Source organism: Pan troglodytes, chromosome 7 (assembly GCF_028858775.2).
Source record: "Pan troglodytes isolate AG18354 chromosome 7, NHGRI_mPanTro3-v2.0_pri, whole genome shotgun sequence".
Taxonomy (NCBI): Eukaryota; Metazoa; Chordata; class Mammalia; order Primates; family Hominidae; genus Pan; species Pan troglodytes.
The window spans coordinates 88,702,092-88,719,056 of NC_072405.2; the positions used below are offsets into that span (position 1 = coordinate 88,702,092).

The 16,965-nt window shown below is 39.9% G+C and overlaps 1 protein-coding gene across 6 annotated transcripts in view; it reads right to left on the minus strand.

Moving 5' to 3' along the window:
* The window catches only part of TPD52 (tumor protein D52), a 289,903-nt gene that overhangs the window by 174,458 nt on the left and 98,480 nt on the right, over positions 1 to 16,965 (minus strand). For all 6 annotated transcript variants that reach the window (XM_003311776.6, XM_063817209.1, XM_001162922.7 and 3 more), the window contains exon 2: positions 9,059 to 9,174. In XM_003311776.6, coding sequence (XP_003311824.1) covers positions 9,059 to 9,174 — 116 coding nt within the window. The remainder of the gene's footprint in view (positions 1 to 9,058; positions 9,175 to 16,965) is intronic.

A 16,965-nucleotide genomic window follows, 5' to 3' on the forward strand; every position in this document is an offset into this window, starting at 1 on the left:
AAGAATCTCTGATGTGTCTATCACTATATACAAAGATCAACTCAAAATGGACTAAGAACCCAAAACCATAAAACTACTAGAAGAAAACATAGGAGAAACACTTCAGGGCATTGGTCTAGACAAAGATTTTACGGCTAAGACCTCAGAAACACAGGCAACAAAAACAAAAATAGACAAATGGGACTAAATTCAAGGAAATCATCAACAGAGTGAAGAGATAACCTGTAGAATGGGAGAGAACATTTGCAAACTATTCATCTGACAAGGGACTAATATCCAAAATATACAAGGAACTCAATTCAACAGCAAAACAAACAAGCAATCCCATTTAAAAAGTGGGCAAAGGATCTAAATAGACATTTCTCAGAAGAGACATATAAATGGCCAACAAATATATTAAAAATGCTCAACATCACTAATCATCAGGGAAATGCAAATCAAAATCAAAATGAGGTATCACCTCACACCTGTTATTATGCCTGTTATCAAAAAACCAAAAAATAACAGATGCTGGCAAGGATCCAGAGAAAATGAAACTCTTATACACTGTTGCTGGGAATATAAATTAGTACAGCCACTATGAAAAACAGTATGGAGGTTTCTCAGGAAAACTTAAAATAGAAATACCACATAATTCAGCAATCCCACTACTGGGTTACTTATCCAAAGGAAAGGAAATCAGTGTATCAAAGGGATACCTACACCCCCATGTTTATTGCAGCACTATTTACAATACCCAAGTGTCCATCAACAGGTGAATGGATAAAGAAAATGTAGTATACACAATGGAATACAATTCTGCCATAAAAAAGAATGAAATCCTGTAATTTGCAGCAACATGGATGAGCCTAGAGAACAATACGTTAAGCAGAATAAATCAGGCACAGAAAGATAAATACTGCATGTTCTTACTCACATGTGGAAGCCAAGAAAAAACTCTGAACCCATCTAAGTAGAGAGTAAAGTTGTGGGTGTTAGAGGTTGGGAAAGGGAGGATGCCGAGAGGTTGTGCTTCAAACGACACTGTCATGAAAGTAAAAGACAACCAACAGAATGGGGAAAATATTGGCAAATTACATACCTAATAAGAGTCTAGTATCTAGAACATATAAAGAAACTTACAACTCAATAAAAAGACAATCCAATTAGAAAATGGGCAAAGGACTTAAATAGACATTTCTCCCAAGATATACAAATGACCAATAAGCACATGAAAAGATGCTTAACACCATTCATTAGTAATTTGAGAAATGCAAATCAAAACCACAAGGAGATACCACTTCATACCCATTAGGATGGTTATAATTAAAAAAAAACAGAGATTAATAAGTGTTGACAAGGATGTGGAGAAATTGGAACCCTCAGACACAGCTGGTGAGAATGTAAAATGAAGTTGGGCAGCAAAGCAGTTTGACAGCTCCTCAAAAAGTTAAACATAGAGCTACCATATGACCCAGCAACTCCACTCCTAGGTATATATAACAAAGAGAATTGAAAACACATCCAGGCTGGGTGCAATGGCTCATGGCTGTAATCCCAGCACTTTGGGAGGCCAAGGTGGACAGATCACTTGAGGTCAGGGGTTTGAGACCAGCCTGGCTAACATGGTGAAAACCCATACTACTAAAACACAAAAATTAGCCAGGCATGGTGGTGGCGTGCCTATAATCCCAGCTACTCAGGAGGCTGAGGCAGGAGAATCACTTCAACCTAGGAGGCAGAGGTTGCAGTGAGCTGAGATCATGCTACTACACTCCAGCCTGGGCAACAGAGCAAGACTCTTCTCCAAAAACAAACAAGCAACAATAAAAAGAAAACATACATCCATACAAAAAGCTGTACACAATTGCTTACAGCGGCATTATTCATAACAGTCCTAAAGTTCAGCCACTGTGGAACACAATTTGGATACTTCTCAAAGAACTTAATACAGAGCTACCACTCAATGGCAGCAATCCCATTACTGGGTATAGAAATTGTTCTACCAAAAAAACACCTGCACTCATATGTTTATTGCATCACTATTCACAATAGCAAAGACAAGAAACCAACCCAGGTGCCCACTGTCCAATATGGTACATATACATCATGGAATACGATGCAGCCCCTAAAAAGTACAAAATCATGTCCTTTGCTGCAACATGGATACAGTTGGAGGCCATCTTCCTAATCAAATTAACACAAAAATGGAAAACCAAATACCACATGTTCTGACTTATAAGTGGGAGCTAAACACTGGGTATACACAGACACAAAGATGGGAACACTAAACACTGGGGATTCCAGAAGTGGAGAGGGAGAGTTGGGGGAAAGAGCTGAAAAACCATGTTCACTACTTGGGCAACAGGATCATTAGAAGCCCAAACCTCAACATCATGAGGCATTACCATGTAACAAACCCGCACATGTACCCCCTGAATCTAAAATTTTTTAAATAAAAAATTTAAGTTTAAAAATGTTTTAAAAGGGACTATAAAGAAAATGAAAAGGAAAATCCACAGAATGGGAGAAAATATTTACAAATCATATAGCTGGTAACTTCATTTGTTAAATAAAGACTATGTTTCCTCTTCCATCAATCATAATAGCACCTGCCCCATAAGACTGTTGTAATAATTAATGAAATAATGCACGTAAAGAGCTCAGCTTAACGCCTCCCACACAGCATGTAGTCTATAGACATTAGGTGCTATTACTATTATTTTTATTTTGTTGATAATAAAACAATACTGAGAACAGTCAAGGATTTGAAAAAAAATGGTCTTTCAAAACACTGTAAGAAATATGCTGGATAGCATTTTGGCCATGTTGCTATATACTCTTAAAAACCATTAGACCCAGGCATAATGCTACTTCCAGGACTTTATCCTAAAGCGCTAATTAAAGAAGTGCATAAAAACTTACATGAAGGTATTTTCATCAAACTATTATTCATAATAGCAAAAAATGGAAACAATCCAAATGTTTATAAATAATATAAATTAAAAATGAGCTTGCGGAAATTCAAAATGGACTACGCAGCAATTTAAAATGAGGTTGCACAAGAGTATATTGGCATAAAAATGTTTTTGAAAATCAGTTAAGTGGGAAAAGGTTATCTGTATTCTAATGCCCTCTACAAATATAAAAATATATGGCTGGGCATGGTGGCCCACGCCTGTAATCCCAGGACTTTGGGAGGCCAAGGCAGGTGGATCACCTGAGTTCAGGAGTTCAAGACCAGCCTGGCCTACATGACAAAACCCCATCTCTGCTAAAAATACAGAAATTAGCTGGGCATGTAGTCCCAGCTACTCAGGAGGCTGAGGCAGGAGAATCGCTTGAACCTGGGAGGCAGAGGTTGCAATGAGTCAAGATTATGCCACCACACTCCAGCCTGGGCAACAACAGAGTGAAACTCTGTCTCAAAAAACAAAACAAAACAAAACAAAAAAACAACCACACAAATGGTTTATCACCCATCTGCCTTACCCATTCTATCCCCACCTTGTTTATAAAACTTTGGGCGAAAAAATGAGTAGTACAAACAGACAGAAGATCATAGAGACGACTTGAACAATACCATACATCAACTGGACCTAACATATATATGTACAGAACAGCTCACCCCAAATTAGTAGAAATACACTGTTCTCAAATGCACATGAAACATTCTCCAGGACAGAGTATACGTTAGGCAACAAAACAAGTCTCAATAAACTTAAAGTCATACAAAGCACCTTTTCCAACCACCACCATGAAACTGGAAATCAAAAACAAGAGGAAAACCAGAAAATTCACAACTATGTAATAATCAAACCACACACTTTTAAACAACCAATGGGCCAAAAAAGAAGTCACAAAGGAAATTAGAAAACACCTTGAAATGAAGGAAAACAAAAACAGTGTATTAAAACTTTTGGGATGCAGTTGAAGCACTGTCAGTAAGAAATGTATAGTTATAAATGCCTACATTAAAAACAATCTCAATAACCTAACTCTACACCTTAAGGAATTAGAGAAAAATTTAAAAAATAGAAAACTACACCCAAAGCTAAGAGAAGGAAGGGAATAAGGAAGAGATTAGATATTAGAGTAAAGATAAAATGGACAAGAGGAAACAATAGAGAGAATGAATAAAAGCAAAAATTCATTCTTTAAAAAGATCAACAGTGCATTAAGGGTTAAAAAAAAGAAAAAGACGGCCAGGCGCAGTGGCTCATGCCTGTAATCCCAGCACTTTGGGAGGCCAAGGTGGGCAGATCACCTGAGGTGAGGAGTTGGAGACCAGTCATGCCAACACACTGAAACCCCGTCTCTACCAAAAATACAAAAATTAGCTGGGAGTGGTGGCACGTGCCTGTAATCCCAGCTATTGGGGAGGCTGAGGCAGGAGAATTGCTTGAACCTGGGAGGCAGAGGTTGCAGTGAGACGAGATCACACCACTGCACTCCAGCCTGGGCAACAGAGTGAGGCTCCATCTCAAAACAAACAAAAAAAAAGAAGTTCAAGACCAGCCTGGCCAACATGGTGAAACCTCGTCTCTACTAAAAATACAAAAATTAGTCAGGCGTGGTGATGCACGCCTGTAGTCCCAGCTACCAGGGAGGCTGAGGTACGAGAATTGCTTGAACCCTGGAGGCAGAGGCTGCAGTGTGCCAAGACTGCTGCCACTGCACTCCAGCCGCCTGGGTGACAGAGCAAGACTCCATCTCAAAAAAAAAAAAAGAAAAGAAAAAGAAAAAGATGAGTGAAATTGACAAACCTATAGCTAGACTGACCGAAAAAAAAAAAAAGAGAGAAGGCATAATAACTAAAATCAAATGAAAGTGGGGACATTAACTAACCTTACAGAAACAGAAAGGATTATAAAAGAATACTATGAGCAATTGTACACCAACATACTAGATAGTCTAGAGTAAATGGACAAATTCATAGAAATATACAAATGACTAAACTGACCCAACAAAATAGCAGAAATCTGAACAAGTAAAGAGATTGAACAAGTATCAAAAATCTCCCAAAGAAAAGTGTAAAAGTAGATAGCTTCAATGGTTAATTCTACCAAACATTTAAAGAATGGACAAACCTTTTCAAACTCTTCTAAAAAACCAGAAGATGGTAGAACACTTTCCAACTCATCTAAGAAGCCAGCATTACCCTATTTACCAAAGCCAGAGAATGATATCACAAGAAAACAGCAGCCCATATCTCCTATGAATATCCAGCAGCATATTAAAAGGATTATAAAACATGACCAAGTGGAATATATCCTAGGAATGCAAGGATGATTCAACACATGAAAATCAACCAGTGATATACCACATTAATATAATAAAGGGGAAAAACACAATCATTTCAATAGGTGAAAAAAAAAAGCATTTCATAAGAATCCAATACTCTTTCATGAAAAAAAAAACCCACTAAAACTAGGAATAAAAGAGAACTTCCACAACGCAAGTGCATTTGTGAAAAAAATGACAGCTAATATCATACTTATGGTCAAAGACTGAAAGCTTTCCCCATAAGATCAGAAAAAAAGACAGGGATACCCATTTTTACCATTTTTACACAATATTGTACTGAAGAGTTTAGCCAAAGCAGTTAGACAAGAAAAATAAATTAAAGGCATTCAAATTGGAAAGGAAAAGTAAAACAATGTTTAATCACAGATGACATGATTTCATATATAGAAAATCCTAAAGAATCCACAAAAAAGGCCAGGTGCGGTGGCTCATGTCTGTAATCCCAGCAGTTTGGGAGGCCGAGGCAGGCAGATCACCTGAGGTTGGGAGTTCGCAACCAGCCTGACCAATATGGAGAAACCCCATCTCTACTAAAAATACAAAATTAGCCGGGCGTAGTGGCACATTCCTGTAATCCCAGCTACTCGGGAGGCTGAGGCAGGACAATCGCTTGAACCTGGGAGGTGGAGGTTGCAGTGAGCCAAGATCATGCCATTGCATTCCAGCCTGGGCAACAAGAGTGAAACTCCATCCCCCCCCCCAAAAAAATAAGAATCCACAAAAAAATCTATTCAAGAGTGGGTGTGGTGGCTTATGCCTGTAATCCCAGCACTTTGAGAGGCCTTGGCAGGAGGATCACTTGAGTTCAGAAACATAGCAAGACCCCACCTCTACTGAAAAATAAAAAAGTTAACCAGGCGGATGGTGGCAAGTGCCTGTAGTCCTACTCAGGAGGCTGAGGCAGGAGGATCACTTGAGCTAGGAGGTCAAGGCTGCCCCGAGCCATGATCACATCACTGCACTCTAGCATGGGTGACAGAGTGATACCTGTCTCAAAAAAATTTTTTTAAATATATTTGAGCTCATAAATTCAACAAAGCTGCAAAATATAAGATCAAGATATAATATTCAGTTATGTTTCTATATAACAGCAATAAACAACCTGAAAAGAAAATTTAAAAAAAATCCATTTACAATCACATCAACAAGAATAAAACACTTAGGAATAAATATAACTAAGGAAGTATAAGACTCGTACATAGAAAAATGTTTTGTACATTGCTAAAGTAAATTAAGAACTAAATAAATGGAAAGACATTTCATGTTCATGGACTGGAAGACTTAATATTGTTAAGATGGCAATACTCACCAAGTCAATCTATAAATTGAATGCGAGCCCTATCAAAATGCCAATAGCATTTTTGTGTGGGTGGAAAAGCAGATTCTGAAATTCATATGGAATTGCAAGGAACCTTGAATAACAATTTTTAAAAAGAAGAAAAAGGTAAAGAACGCATATTTCTGGATTTCAAACTTACTACAAAGCTATAGTAATCAAAATAGTGTGATACTGTCAAAAGAAAAGACATATAGATGAATGTAACTGAATTCAGAGTCCAGAAATAAACCTATACATCTATGGTTAACTGATTTTTTTTTTTTTTAACAAGGATGCCACGAGCATTCACTGGGGAAAACTAGCCACATGCAAAAGAATGAAGTTAGATCCCTACCAAAACCATATACGCTAATTAACTCAAAATGGATCAAGAGCTTAAATCTTAAGAGCCAACAATATAAAAGTCTTAGACAAAAACATAGGGGTAAATCTTTATCATCTGGGATTTAGAAATGGATTCTTAGATATCACACCAAAAGCACAAACCAAAACCATAATGAGATATCACTTCACACCCACTAGGACTACTATAATCAACAACACAGAAAATAACAAATGTTGCCAGGGATGTGGGGAAATTGCTGATGAGAATATTAAATGGTGTTAATACTGTGAAAACAGTTTGGTGCTTCCCAAAAAAACTTGAAACATAGGCCAGGAACAGTGGCTCACACCTGTAATCCCAGCACTTTCGGAGGCTGAGGTGGGAGGATCACGTGAGGCCAGGAGTTTGAAACCAGCTTGGGCAACATAGCAAAATCTCATCTCTATGAAAAATAAAAATTAAAAAATTTGCCAGGCATAATGGCATGTACCTGGAGTCCCAGCTACTCAGGAGGCTGAGGCAGGAGGATTGCTTGGCCCAGGAGTTCAACATTATAGCGAGCTATAATCATGCCACTGCACAATCACCAACCCACAAAATAGAGCGAGACCTTGTATCTTAAAAAAAAAAGTTAAAAAAATTTTAAAACATTAAACATGGAACTACCACATGATGAAGCAATTCCATATCTAGGCATATATGAAAAAGAACTGAAACTAGGTACTCAAGCAAGTATTTGTTCATAAAATGTTCCTAACTCACTACCCACCATAGTCAAAAGGTGAAAAATCACCCAAATGTCTATGAATGGATAAATGGATAAACAAAATACAATAGATACATGTAATGGAATATTATTCAGTCATTAAACATAATGAAGCACAGATATGTGCTACACCATGAATCAACCTCAAAAACATGAAGGGAAAGAACCCAAATACATAAGGTTACATATTGTATGATTCCATTTATATGAAATAACCAGAAGATAGTTAAATCTATAGAGTCACAAAGCAAATTAGGTATTGCCAGGGGCTGAAGGAGGGGAGTAGTCAGGATTGAATGCTTAATGAATACAGGTGAAGAAAATGTGTGGAACCTGAAAGGGGTGGCAGATGCACAACACTGTGAATGTTACATGTTACTGAATTATACTCGTTATTTTTTTTGCCTGTAATCCTAGCACTTTGGGAGACCAAGGCAGGTGGATCACTTAAGGTCAGGAGTTCGAAACCAGCCTGGCCAACATGGTGAAATCCATCTCTACTAAAAATACAAAAATTAGCTGAGCACAGTGGCAGACGCCTGTAATCCAAGCTACTCAGGAGGCTGAGGCAGGAGAATCGCTTGAACCCAGGAGCCAGAGGTTGCAATGAGCCAAGATTGTGCCACTGCACTCCAGCCTGGGCAACAGAGCGAGACTCCATATCAAAAAATAAAATACAATAAAATGGTTAATTTTTATGTTAAATGAATTTCATGGAAGAAGTTAGGAAAGAAAAAAAGTAAGAAGGGAGGGAAAGGAGAGGAGGAATGGGGGGGAATGGCGGAGGGAGGGGGGGAGGGGGGGCAGAAAGAGAAAAAAGAGAAGCGAGAAGGGGAAGAAGGAGGGAAGGGAGGGAGGGGAAGGAAGAAAGAGGGGAAGGAAGGAAGGGAGAGAGGGGAGGGAAGGCAGGGTAGGGAAGGGAAGGGAGGGGAGGGAAGGAGGGAACTGGAAGGAAGGAAAGGCGGAAGGAAGTTGGAAAGTGGCCATCTCTGCAACACAGCCAAGGGTAGAAAAAAGTCATTGATGCACTGAAGAGCAAGTGTATCAGATGTCAGTGAAGTCCCTTAGAAGACATTCACTACTACTCCTCTCATTCATTTCCTGCTTCACACTCTACTTTTCACATCTATTTTACCCATATATACTTTTTTCTCATATAAAAACGAACCGATGTCACCCTCTTCTATCTCCTCTCCCCTACTCAAGACCTGCTGGAGAAGTAAACACATATGCTTTCTCTCCCCTGGAACTAACTATAAACATATCACCATGTACTTTAGAATCACAAATGACAGTACATTTTAAGTGCAAAAATCAAGTTGCAAAAGGAATGGTTCTTTACCTTTGCAAGTTCTCTTCTTAGCTCTTCCTGCTCCTCTTCCGAGAGGGTCTCTGTGGCACTGATCGTGGCAGCAACATCTTCTCCTTCCTCAGGGACTGGGTCTGTTCTCAGCAGACCTGGTTGGGGATTTAAACAATTTTTTAAAGTGCAAAATCTAAGCAAAATCCCTATTTAAGCTCCTCTACTGTCCTAGCCAGAATAAAGCCAATTAGAGTAGATCCACACATCTCATCTCTGGACATTCAAATGACCTGGCTTTCTCAGCAAAGGACAAAAGAAAATCTGAGCTAACCACCGGAAACTACCAAGTAGACTCTGCCAAAATATGAATTTAGAAAATATAGCATTCTCTTAGCTTCTGTTCATAGTCTCAGTCACAATATAGTTATGGCAGAAGAGTGAAGGGCCCAAAATGAGATCTTGCTGAGACTTTAAATTGCTGCAAAAGTAAATCAGTATAAATTAGATGAAAGATTTTAGCTCCTTCCCAGTAACCCAGGGCTGGAGTTTGCATATCTCTTCAGCTTGCTGTGGTAATCAAAGCCAACATTTCATAAACTCAGTAAAGGAGTAACCACTGAATGAACTAAATGTCCTAAGTAAATTTTATTCTGTTTCTTTCCATTAGTGGAGGCAGAAAACATCTTCTTGTAAGTTCTTTTTTTGTTGTTTGTTTGTTTGTTTGTTTTAGGAGGTAGAGACAGGGTGTCGCTATGTTGCCCAAGCTGGTCTTGAACTCCTGGCTTCAAGCCATCATATATATATATGATGATATAGATGATTATATATAACTATCTATATATATCTATATCTATATCTATATATCTATATATATCTATATATATATATATCATCCAGATACCCTTATAAAAGAATACTAAGGTATATGTTCAGAGACATGACCAACAGCCACATAGAGACATTCAACACTACTGAAGACCAACCACACTGCACCCATTCCCCTTGGAACGGAGCCTGTCAGGAAGAACGACTGGAGAGTGACCAGGAGGCAGCTGCCCCTCAGATCTCCCCTCTTTTCCTGCCCAACCCTCACCCACAGGCTAAGATGAGGCCAGAAAGGCACCCCAACCTTGGGTGCAAAATTGAAGAGGCCACTAAAACACTCAATATAAATATCTTAATGCAGTATTTTTTAAAAATCAAATTCAAAGAACCCATGATGAACAAAATTGCCAAAATTTTAAATTGAAGGATCAGTATTGCTGATATTTTGTCTCAAACTCCAAAATGGCTCTTCATGAACAGCACTATTGGTAATCTCATCTTTATTTAAAATTGCGATATTTTATTCATGATTTTCTTTTACATTAATTTTTAAAAATATTGTATTTGCATATTATTTGACGACTAAGCTTTTTGTCACCCCCTTCCTGGCTTCAGCTGCCTTACCCTAGCCTTCAGTTCAGTTTACAGGTTTGGGATTACAAAGTCTCCTCTGGCAACAGATTTTTTTTTTTTTTTTGCAAAGAAACAAGGGGAAGGTTTACTCCTCTGCCTGCTCTTCCTGCCAGTGAGCATCACAGCCACTGCAGTTGTTCCCTGCTACCCCCCAGGACCATTTCTGAGAACTGCCAGTTCAGCCACAGCAGCAATGTGGCATCCTGCCCAGTGCAAGGCGCCAGGGAGCAGACACGGAAGAAAAAGGAAGGAGAATAACCACACTGTGGAACAAGCAGCCAGCGTCACAGCAAACATTAGAGAATTACATGAATCAATGAGATGATGCTTATGTACATGGTGTACAAGTTACAAAGGCACTTGGTACAGGCTCTACTGTACACTCACTGATTAATAGCAGTTAATAATTATAATCATCAGCATGGCAGCACCAAAATAGTGCCTACCTGGAAAGTACAGAACTGTTAAAGGCATAAAAGTAACACAAAAAACTCAAAAACCACAAATCAGACTGGCAAAAAATATGATTAAGCTCTTGACTGCATATAAAATATTTAATAGGTACAATCAGCAGGTAGAAAAGCTCAATGCATAATTGCTTCCGCAGGTCTTCCTCTAAAATATCTGTGAACAGACTGACCAAATAATATTTCTATAATAGAAATCTGACTGTATCACTCTTCAGCTTAAAATCCTTTGGTGATTCCTTACTGTTTTCAAAGCAAAGTGTGACCCCTGAGGTTGGCACGTAGCCCTTACTGGACCCGTCTCCTGCTAGCTGGCATTGGCAGCTCTTACTCCAACTCCTGCCAAATCACACCGTGAACAAGGTGCTGTACTATGTACTGTCAGAAACCATTTCCCAGCATCTGTGTGTGCTTGTAAATCTACCCTCTATGTCAGATTATGTGAAGAAAGTTGTATGAGATTGAAACTGAGAGTCAAGCATTCAAGTAACAATCATATAAGGCAACACAGTAAGAACCATAACAGAGCTACCTGTTAAACATTATTTTATTTTTAATGTTTTGTACAGAACTCCCAAGTTCTCCAACTAGAACAGATCTCCAAAACAAAACAAGCAAAACTCAGGTACCAAACCATTACTTAAATAGCAAAGACTCTTTCATGCTTTTTTGATACACACTCTTTTGCAAATCTACTCAAACAAGGGGAAAAATACAGTATCTGACTGCTAACAATGCTTTATGTATACTGCGCAATTCCAAAAAGAATCCAAGGGGATTCTGGTTCTATTCAAGTATGCGGCTAGGCTATCAAGGAAAATAAATCTCTCAGAAAAGAGGATGACGGGTTGTCCAGTTGGCTTCAAGTCTGCCAGGATGACCTTGAGATTTTATATTCAGCATCTAAGAAAGTTAGTAATGACATGTTCTGCTCTTTCCACATTAGCCCGTAGGTGGCAGCAAATCATTATCATTAAAATTAAAAGGTGCAGTCTGGAAAAAAAATTAGAAATTAAAGAACACCAAGGAAGAACAGAATGGTAGGTACCAAAATCACCAGCAAAACATCACAGTCATGCCTTGAGAAAATTATTAACCACAGCCACCATGACAGAGTGCATTCCATTTACAGACAAGTCCAAATTAAGTGTTTTAAATACTTACGTGCAACACTTCTGTGAGGTGGGGATCCCTGTCACCACTTACAGATCAGGAACCTCAAGCTTACAGACATTAAGCAACTTGCCCAGGTTAACACACCTAAATCTTTGGTGGAGGTCAGATTTTAAACCTAGACGGTCTGATGTAAAAACAAATGCTTCAAATCACTGATCTGAAAACAGACAAAAATAGGAGGCTGATGGTCAGACCTGAAAGGTATCTAGAAGCAATAATAAGACCCTAAAAAGTGAAAGAATCTGGTAGACTAGATCAAAAGCAGTCTTCATTAATTCCAACTAAAGTTTCCTCAAACCTGGGAATCCAAATTTTGCCTTATATATTCGTCTAGATATGATCCTGTTTCTTGTATGTTCAGTAATGGCATAGTATTTAATATGAAAATAGAGTCTGGCTTTTGGGAGAAAAGATTAATTTCTCATTCACAACATGAAAGGAGGAAAATAAGAACATTTAAAAGTATAGATTATTGAAAACCATAATCCAAAACTTATTTGTTCATTAATTTTAATGTTGTTTTTTTTCTCTCAGAATCTGATGGAAAGCTGTTTTTAAAAGACAAAGATGGTGGGGAAAATACAATTAATATCTACTGACATCTACTACACCAGCCACTGCGAGGGGAAGTCTACATGTTATCTTATAAAAATAAAAACACCCCATAACCACCATCCGAGAGGAGTATTTTTTTTCCACCAGGAAACTGCTGTCCTCTAAGGCTATATAATTTGCCCAGAGTTACAGAGGCAGGATTAATACTTGGGTCTTTCTGTCTCTCGACTCAGCTCCATCACGAACATCTTAGAGAAATATCAATGATCATGGCAGGACAAGGAAACAGGGCCTAGTCTTTCTCCATAGAAACGTTTTACTTTCCTGAGGGTCTAGGAACCTGTGGGGATCCCTGGTTTGAAAGTCACAGATAACATTATCAAACACAAGTGATTGAAAATGAGTGATAATTTCTTCCATCAGGTTATTAACATTTTAGCCATTGCCTTAGTTCTCTTCATCTAGCTGTGCAAACAGATTGTCAGCCTGTCTTCAGTTCCATCCATAGGATCCCTGAAGAGCTTTAGGTGGGGGAGTGACAAGTCTAGACTTGTCTTTGGAAAAGTCCTTCCAGCAAGCTGGGTATTGGGTGGCCTCCCCTGGGAAGGGTCTGGAGTCTACTGGCAGGGCGATGCATCTCGCTGATTCCCAGCTGAGAGTTCTAGTGTCTCAGGGGTAAGGATGGAGAAGACAAGCAGAGACACATCCCATCAATCTGAAGATACTTTTTACATTTTACATCTTTGAGATGCACTGTACAATTAGTCAGCCAGTCATTGTGACATGGTTATCACCTGCAAACATGCTTCAAAATTTGCAAAATGGCTTAGAAAATGCCAGGTCCGGTTACAGATGTCTCTTAAGAAAGGCTGCACCACATTTTATGTGAGGAAAATAAATCAATAGAATAGACATAGATTACTCCAAGTTGAATAGCAATTCAAATAAGTTAGATTATGGGTGTGAAGACATTTTAGGAAATGTTCTTTTTTATTTTAGAAAATATGCACAGGAGTGTTATGATCAGTGTAAACGTCTGAATAAATCTAAAAAAGAACTTCAATAAACGTAAAAATTTTGGCCAGGCACAGTGGTTCATACCTGTAATCCCAGCACTTTGGGAGGCCAAGGTGGGAGGATCACTTGAGCCCAGGAGTTCGAGACCAGCCTAGGCAACAAAGTGAGATCCTGTCTCTACAAAAACTCAAAAACCATTAGCCAGGTATAGTGGCCTGCACCTGTAGTCCCAGCTACTCAGGAGGCTGTGGCGGGAGGATCGCTTGGGCCTAGGAGGTTGAAGCTGAATGAGCTGTGATCGTGCCACTGCACTCCAGCCTGGGCAACAGAGCAAGACCCTGTCTCAAAACAACAACAACAACAAAAATTTAAATAAAAATTTTTAGGGGGCTGGGCATGGTGGCTCACACACACCTGTAATTCCAGCACTCTGGGAGGCAGAGACGGGCAGATCACTTGAGGCCAGGAGTTCAAGACCAGCCTGGGCAACGTGGTGAAACCCCATCTCTACTAAAAATAATTTTTAAAAAAGATGTAAAATTTAAGTTATGATAAAGCAGGGTTTTTTTTAGTTTATTAGCATATTTTATACTTAATGAAACAAAAAATAATAGTAACATCTTACAATCTGTGGTGTCTTGGATTTGATGAAATACAACACTTCAAGACTTCAGAGTCCTTGTGAATAGTGTGCGGAAGACGAAGTGGAAATGTGTGTGTGCGAGTGTGGTCAGAGCAGGGAAAGGCAGAGCAGAGTGGCCAAGAACCGGTAAGAGCTTAGTCCTGAACACATCTCTAGTTCTAGACTATAAAGTCCTGATGTCACTTTCTTATCTCTCCATCTCAGAACTCACAGTGCCTAGAACAGTCAAGGTTAATATTGCATCTGAACTGAATTATTCTTTAAAGATTTAATTAAAGTAACTCTCTCTTTACTTTCCCATGCATAACCACCCATTTGCCACATACTTACACAAATTTCAACCGGGGAAAGCAGCAAAAGCGTTTTTACTAAAAATGTAGAACCTACACTTAAGCCAAAAAAAAAGAGTTTGAGGAGCACCTCTCTCTGCTTGGGTGCAGCCCCAATCCCCCTTTGGAGCACCCAATTAAATGGTTCTCTTCCCTCTAGTTCTTCATCTTTTGACTTTTATTGCAATTATGACCAAGTGCTTCAAGACTTTCTAAGATTATTGATTAAAAGCTTTTTGGCCATTGTCATACAATTTTAGATCTGAAAGAATTCTGAATCGTTTAAGTCAGCAGTCCCCAATGTTTTTTGCACCAGGGACTGGTTTCATGGAAGACAATTTTTCCACGGGGGTTGGGGGTTGATGATTTTGAGAGGAAACTGTTCCACCTCAGATCATCAGGCATTAGATTCTCATAAGGAATGTGCAACCTAGATCCCTCGCATGTGTGGTTCACAATAGGGTTCATGCTCCTACAAGAATCTAATGCCACCACTGATCTGACAGGAGGGAGAGCTCAGGCGGTAATGCTCACTCGCCTGCCACTCACTGGTTCCTAACAGGCCACAGATGGGTACCAGTCCACCACCTGGGGGTTGGGGACCCCTGGTTTAAGTCAAATGCTTCATTATATAAAGATGAGAAAACTGAGGACAGATTTTTACAAGAATAGGAAAAGACAAGATGAGCTTTGAAATTAGATGGTGTTGTGAGTTGAACTCTGCTGCCTTTAAAGATGTCTTCAATTTCCTAACCCCTGACAACAATGAATGTGTCTTTATTTGGAAACAGGATTTCTGCAGATGTAATCAAGTTAAGATGAGGTCGCACTGGATTAGTGAACTCTAATCCAATGGTTCATGTCCTTATAAGAAGGAAATTTGAACGCAGAGACTCAGAGAAGAGATTATGTGAAGATACAGAGCGCAAAGCACAGAGAACACGCAGAGATTGGGGTTACATCACTACAGAACAAGGAACACCAAGGTCTGCAAGCAAACACCAGAAGCGAGGAGGCAGCAAGGATTCATTGCCTTGCACGTTTCACAGGGAGCAAGACCCTGCCAACGCCTTCATTTCAGATTTCTAACCTCCAGAACCAGGTGATAAGCCACCCAGAATGGCTACTGCAGCCCCAGGAGAATAATTCCGATGGAAAGGGGCATAAACACTGATTCAGCCATTGACTAGTTGGTTGATCTTCTTTAATCACATTTATCTTCAAAGAGCCCCAAGCCCCTTACCTGCAAAAAATGGGTACACACAAGGATTTGCTGTTTCCCCCAGGTTCCATGCCCTATAACTTGTCCTGGCAATTGCTTCTCTCTCCTTTCGTCCTCCCTGAGTCTTGGCTCTCAAGTCTCACTTCCTCACTGCCCATTACTCTTCAACCCCCTGCAACCTTGTTGCTGCCCCTTCCACCTCCCTTCCACTAAGGACAATTCTGGGTCACTACCCTCATCTAGCCACGCCAAGGCCATCTGATGTTGCACTTCAGTCTGAAATCTCCATTCCTCTCCTCCCTCCTGGTTTTTCTCTTCCTACCTCTCTGAGACGTCATGGCTCCATCTCACTCTCTGGATATCCACTTCACTCCTTGCCTCCAATCCCGCCCTCCTGCCTAGTTTGAGCTGTCACTATGTGTTGCTTAGATTCCTACCCCTAAGCTCCTTGCCAGTCTCTGACATCTGCAAATACTCCACAACCTGCCCCAACAAAGAGCTTTCTAGAGTGCATATCTGACGACGCCACTCCCGTGCCTTAAGTCCTTTGATGGCTTCCCAGCTTCTTGCAAAGCTCCTCACTCTGGACAATCTGGCCCCACTCCCCAGCACCTGCCCCATCTCCTGCTACTGCCCTCACCAGCACAACACTCCCACTATACCCTCCAACCTGCAGTTCCTCCAGAAAAACATGCTTTTTTTTGTTTTTTTAAGAAATGTAGGCCGGGTGCGGTGGCTCACGCCTGTAATCCCAGCACTTTGGGAGACCCAGGCAGGCGGATCAAGAGGTCAAGAGATCGAGACCATCCTGGCCAACATGGTGAAACCCGTCTCAACTAAAAACACAAAGATTAGCTGGGTGTGGTGGCGTGCACCTGTAGTCCCAACTACTCGTGAGGCTGAGGCAGGAGAATCTCTTGAACTCGGGAGGCGGAGGTTGCAGTGAGCTGAGATTGCGCCACCACACTCCAGCCTGGCGACAGAGAGAGACTCCATCTAAAAAACATATATGTGTCTGTGTGTGTGTGTGTATACATGTACACATATATATGTGTGTATATACATGTACACATATGTGT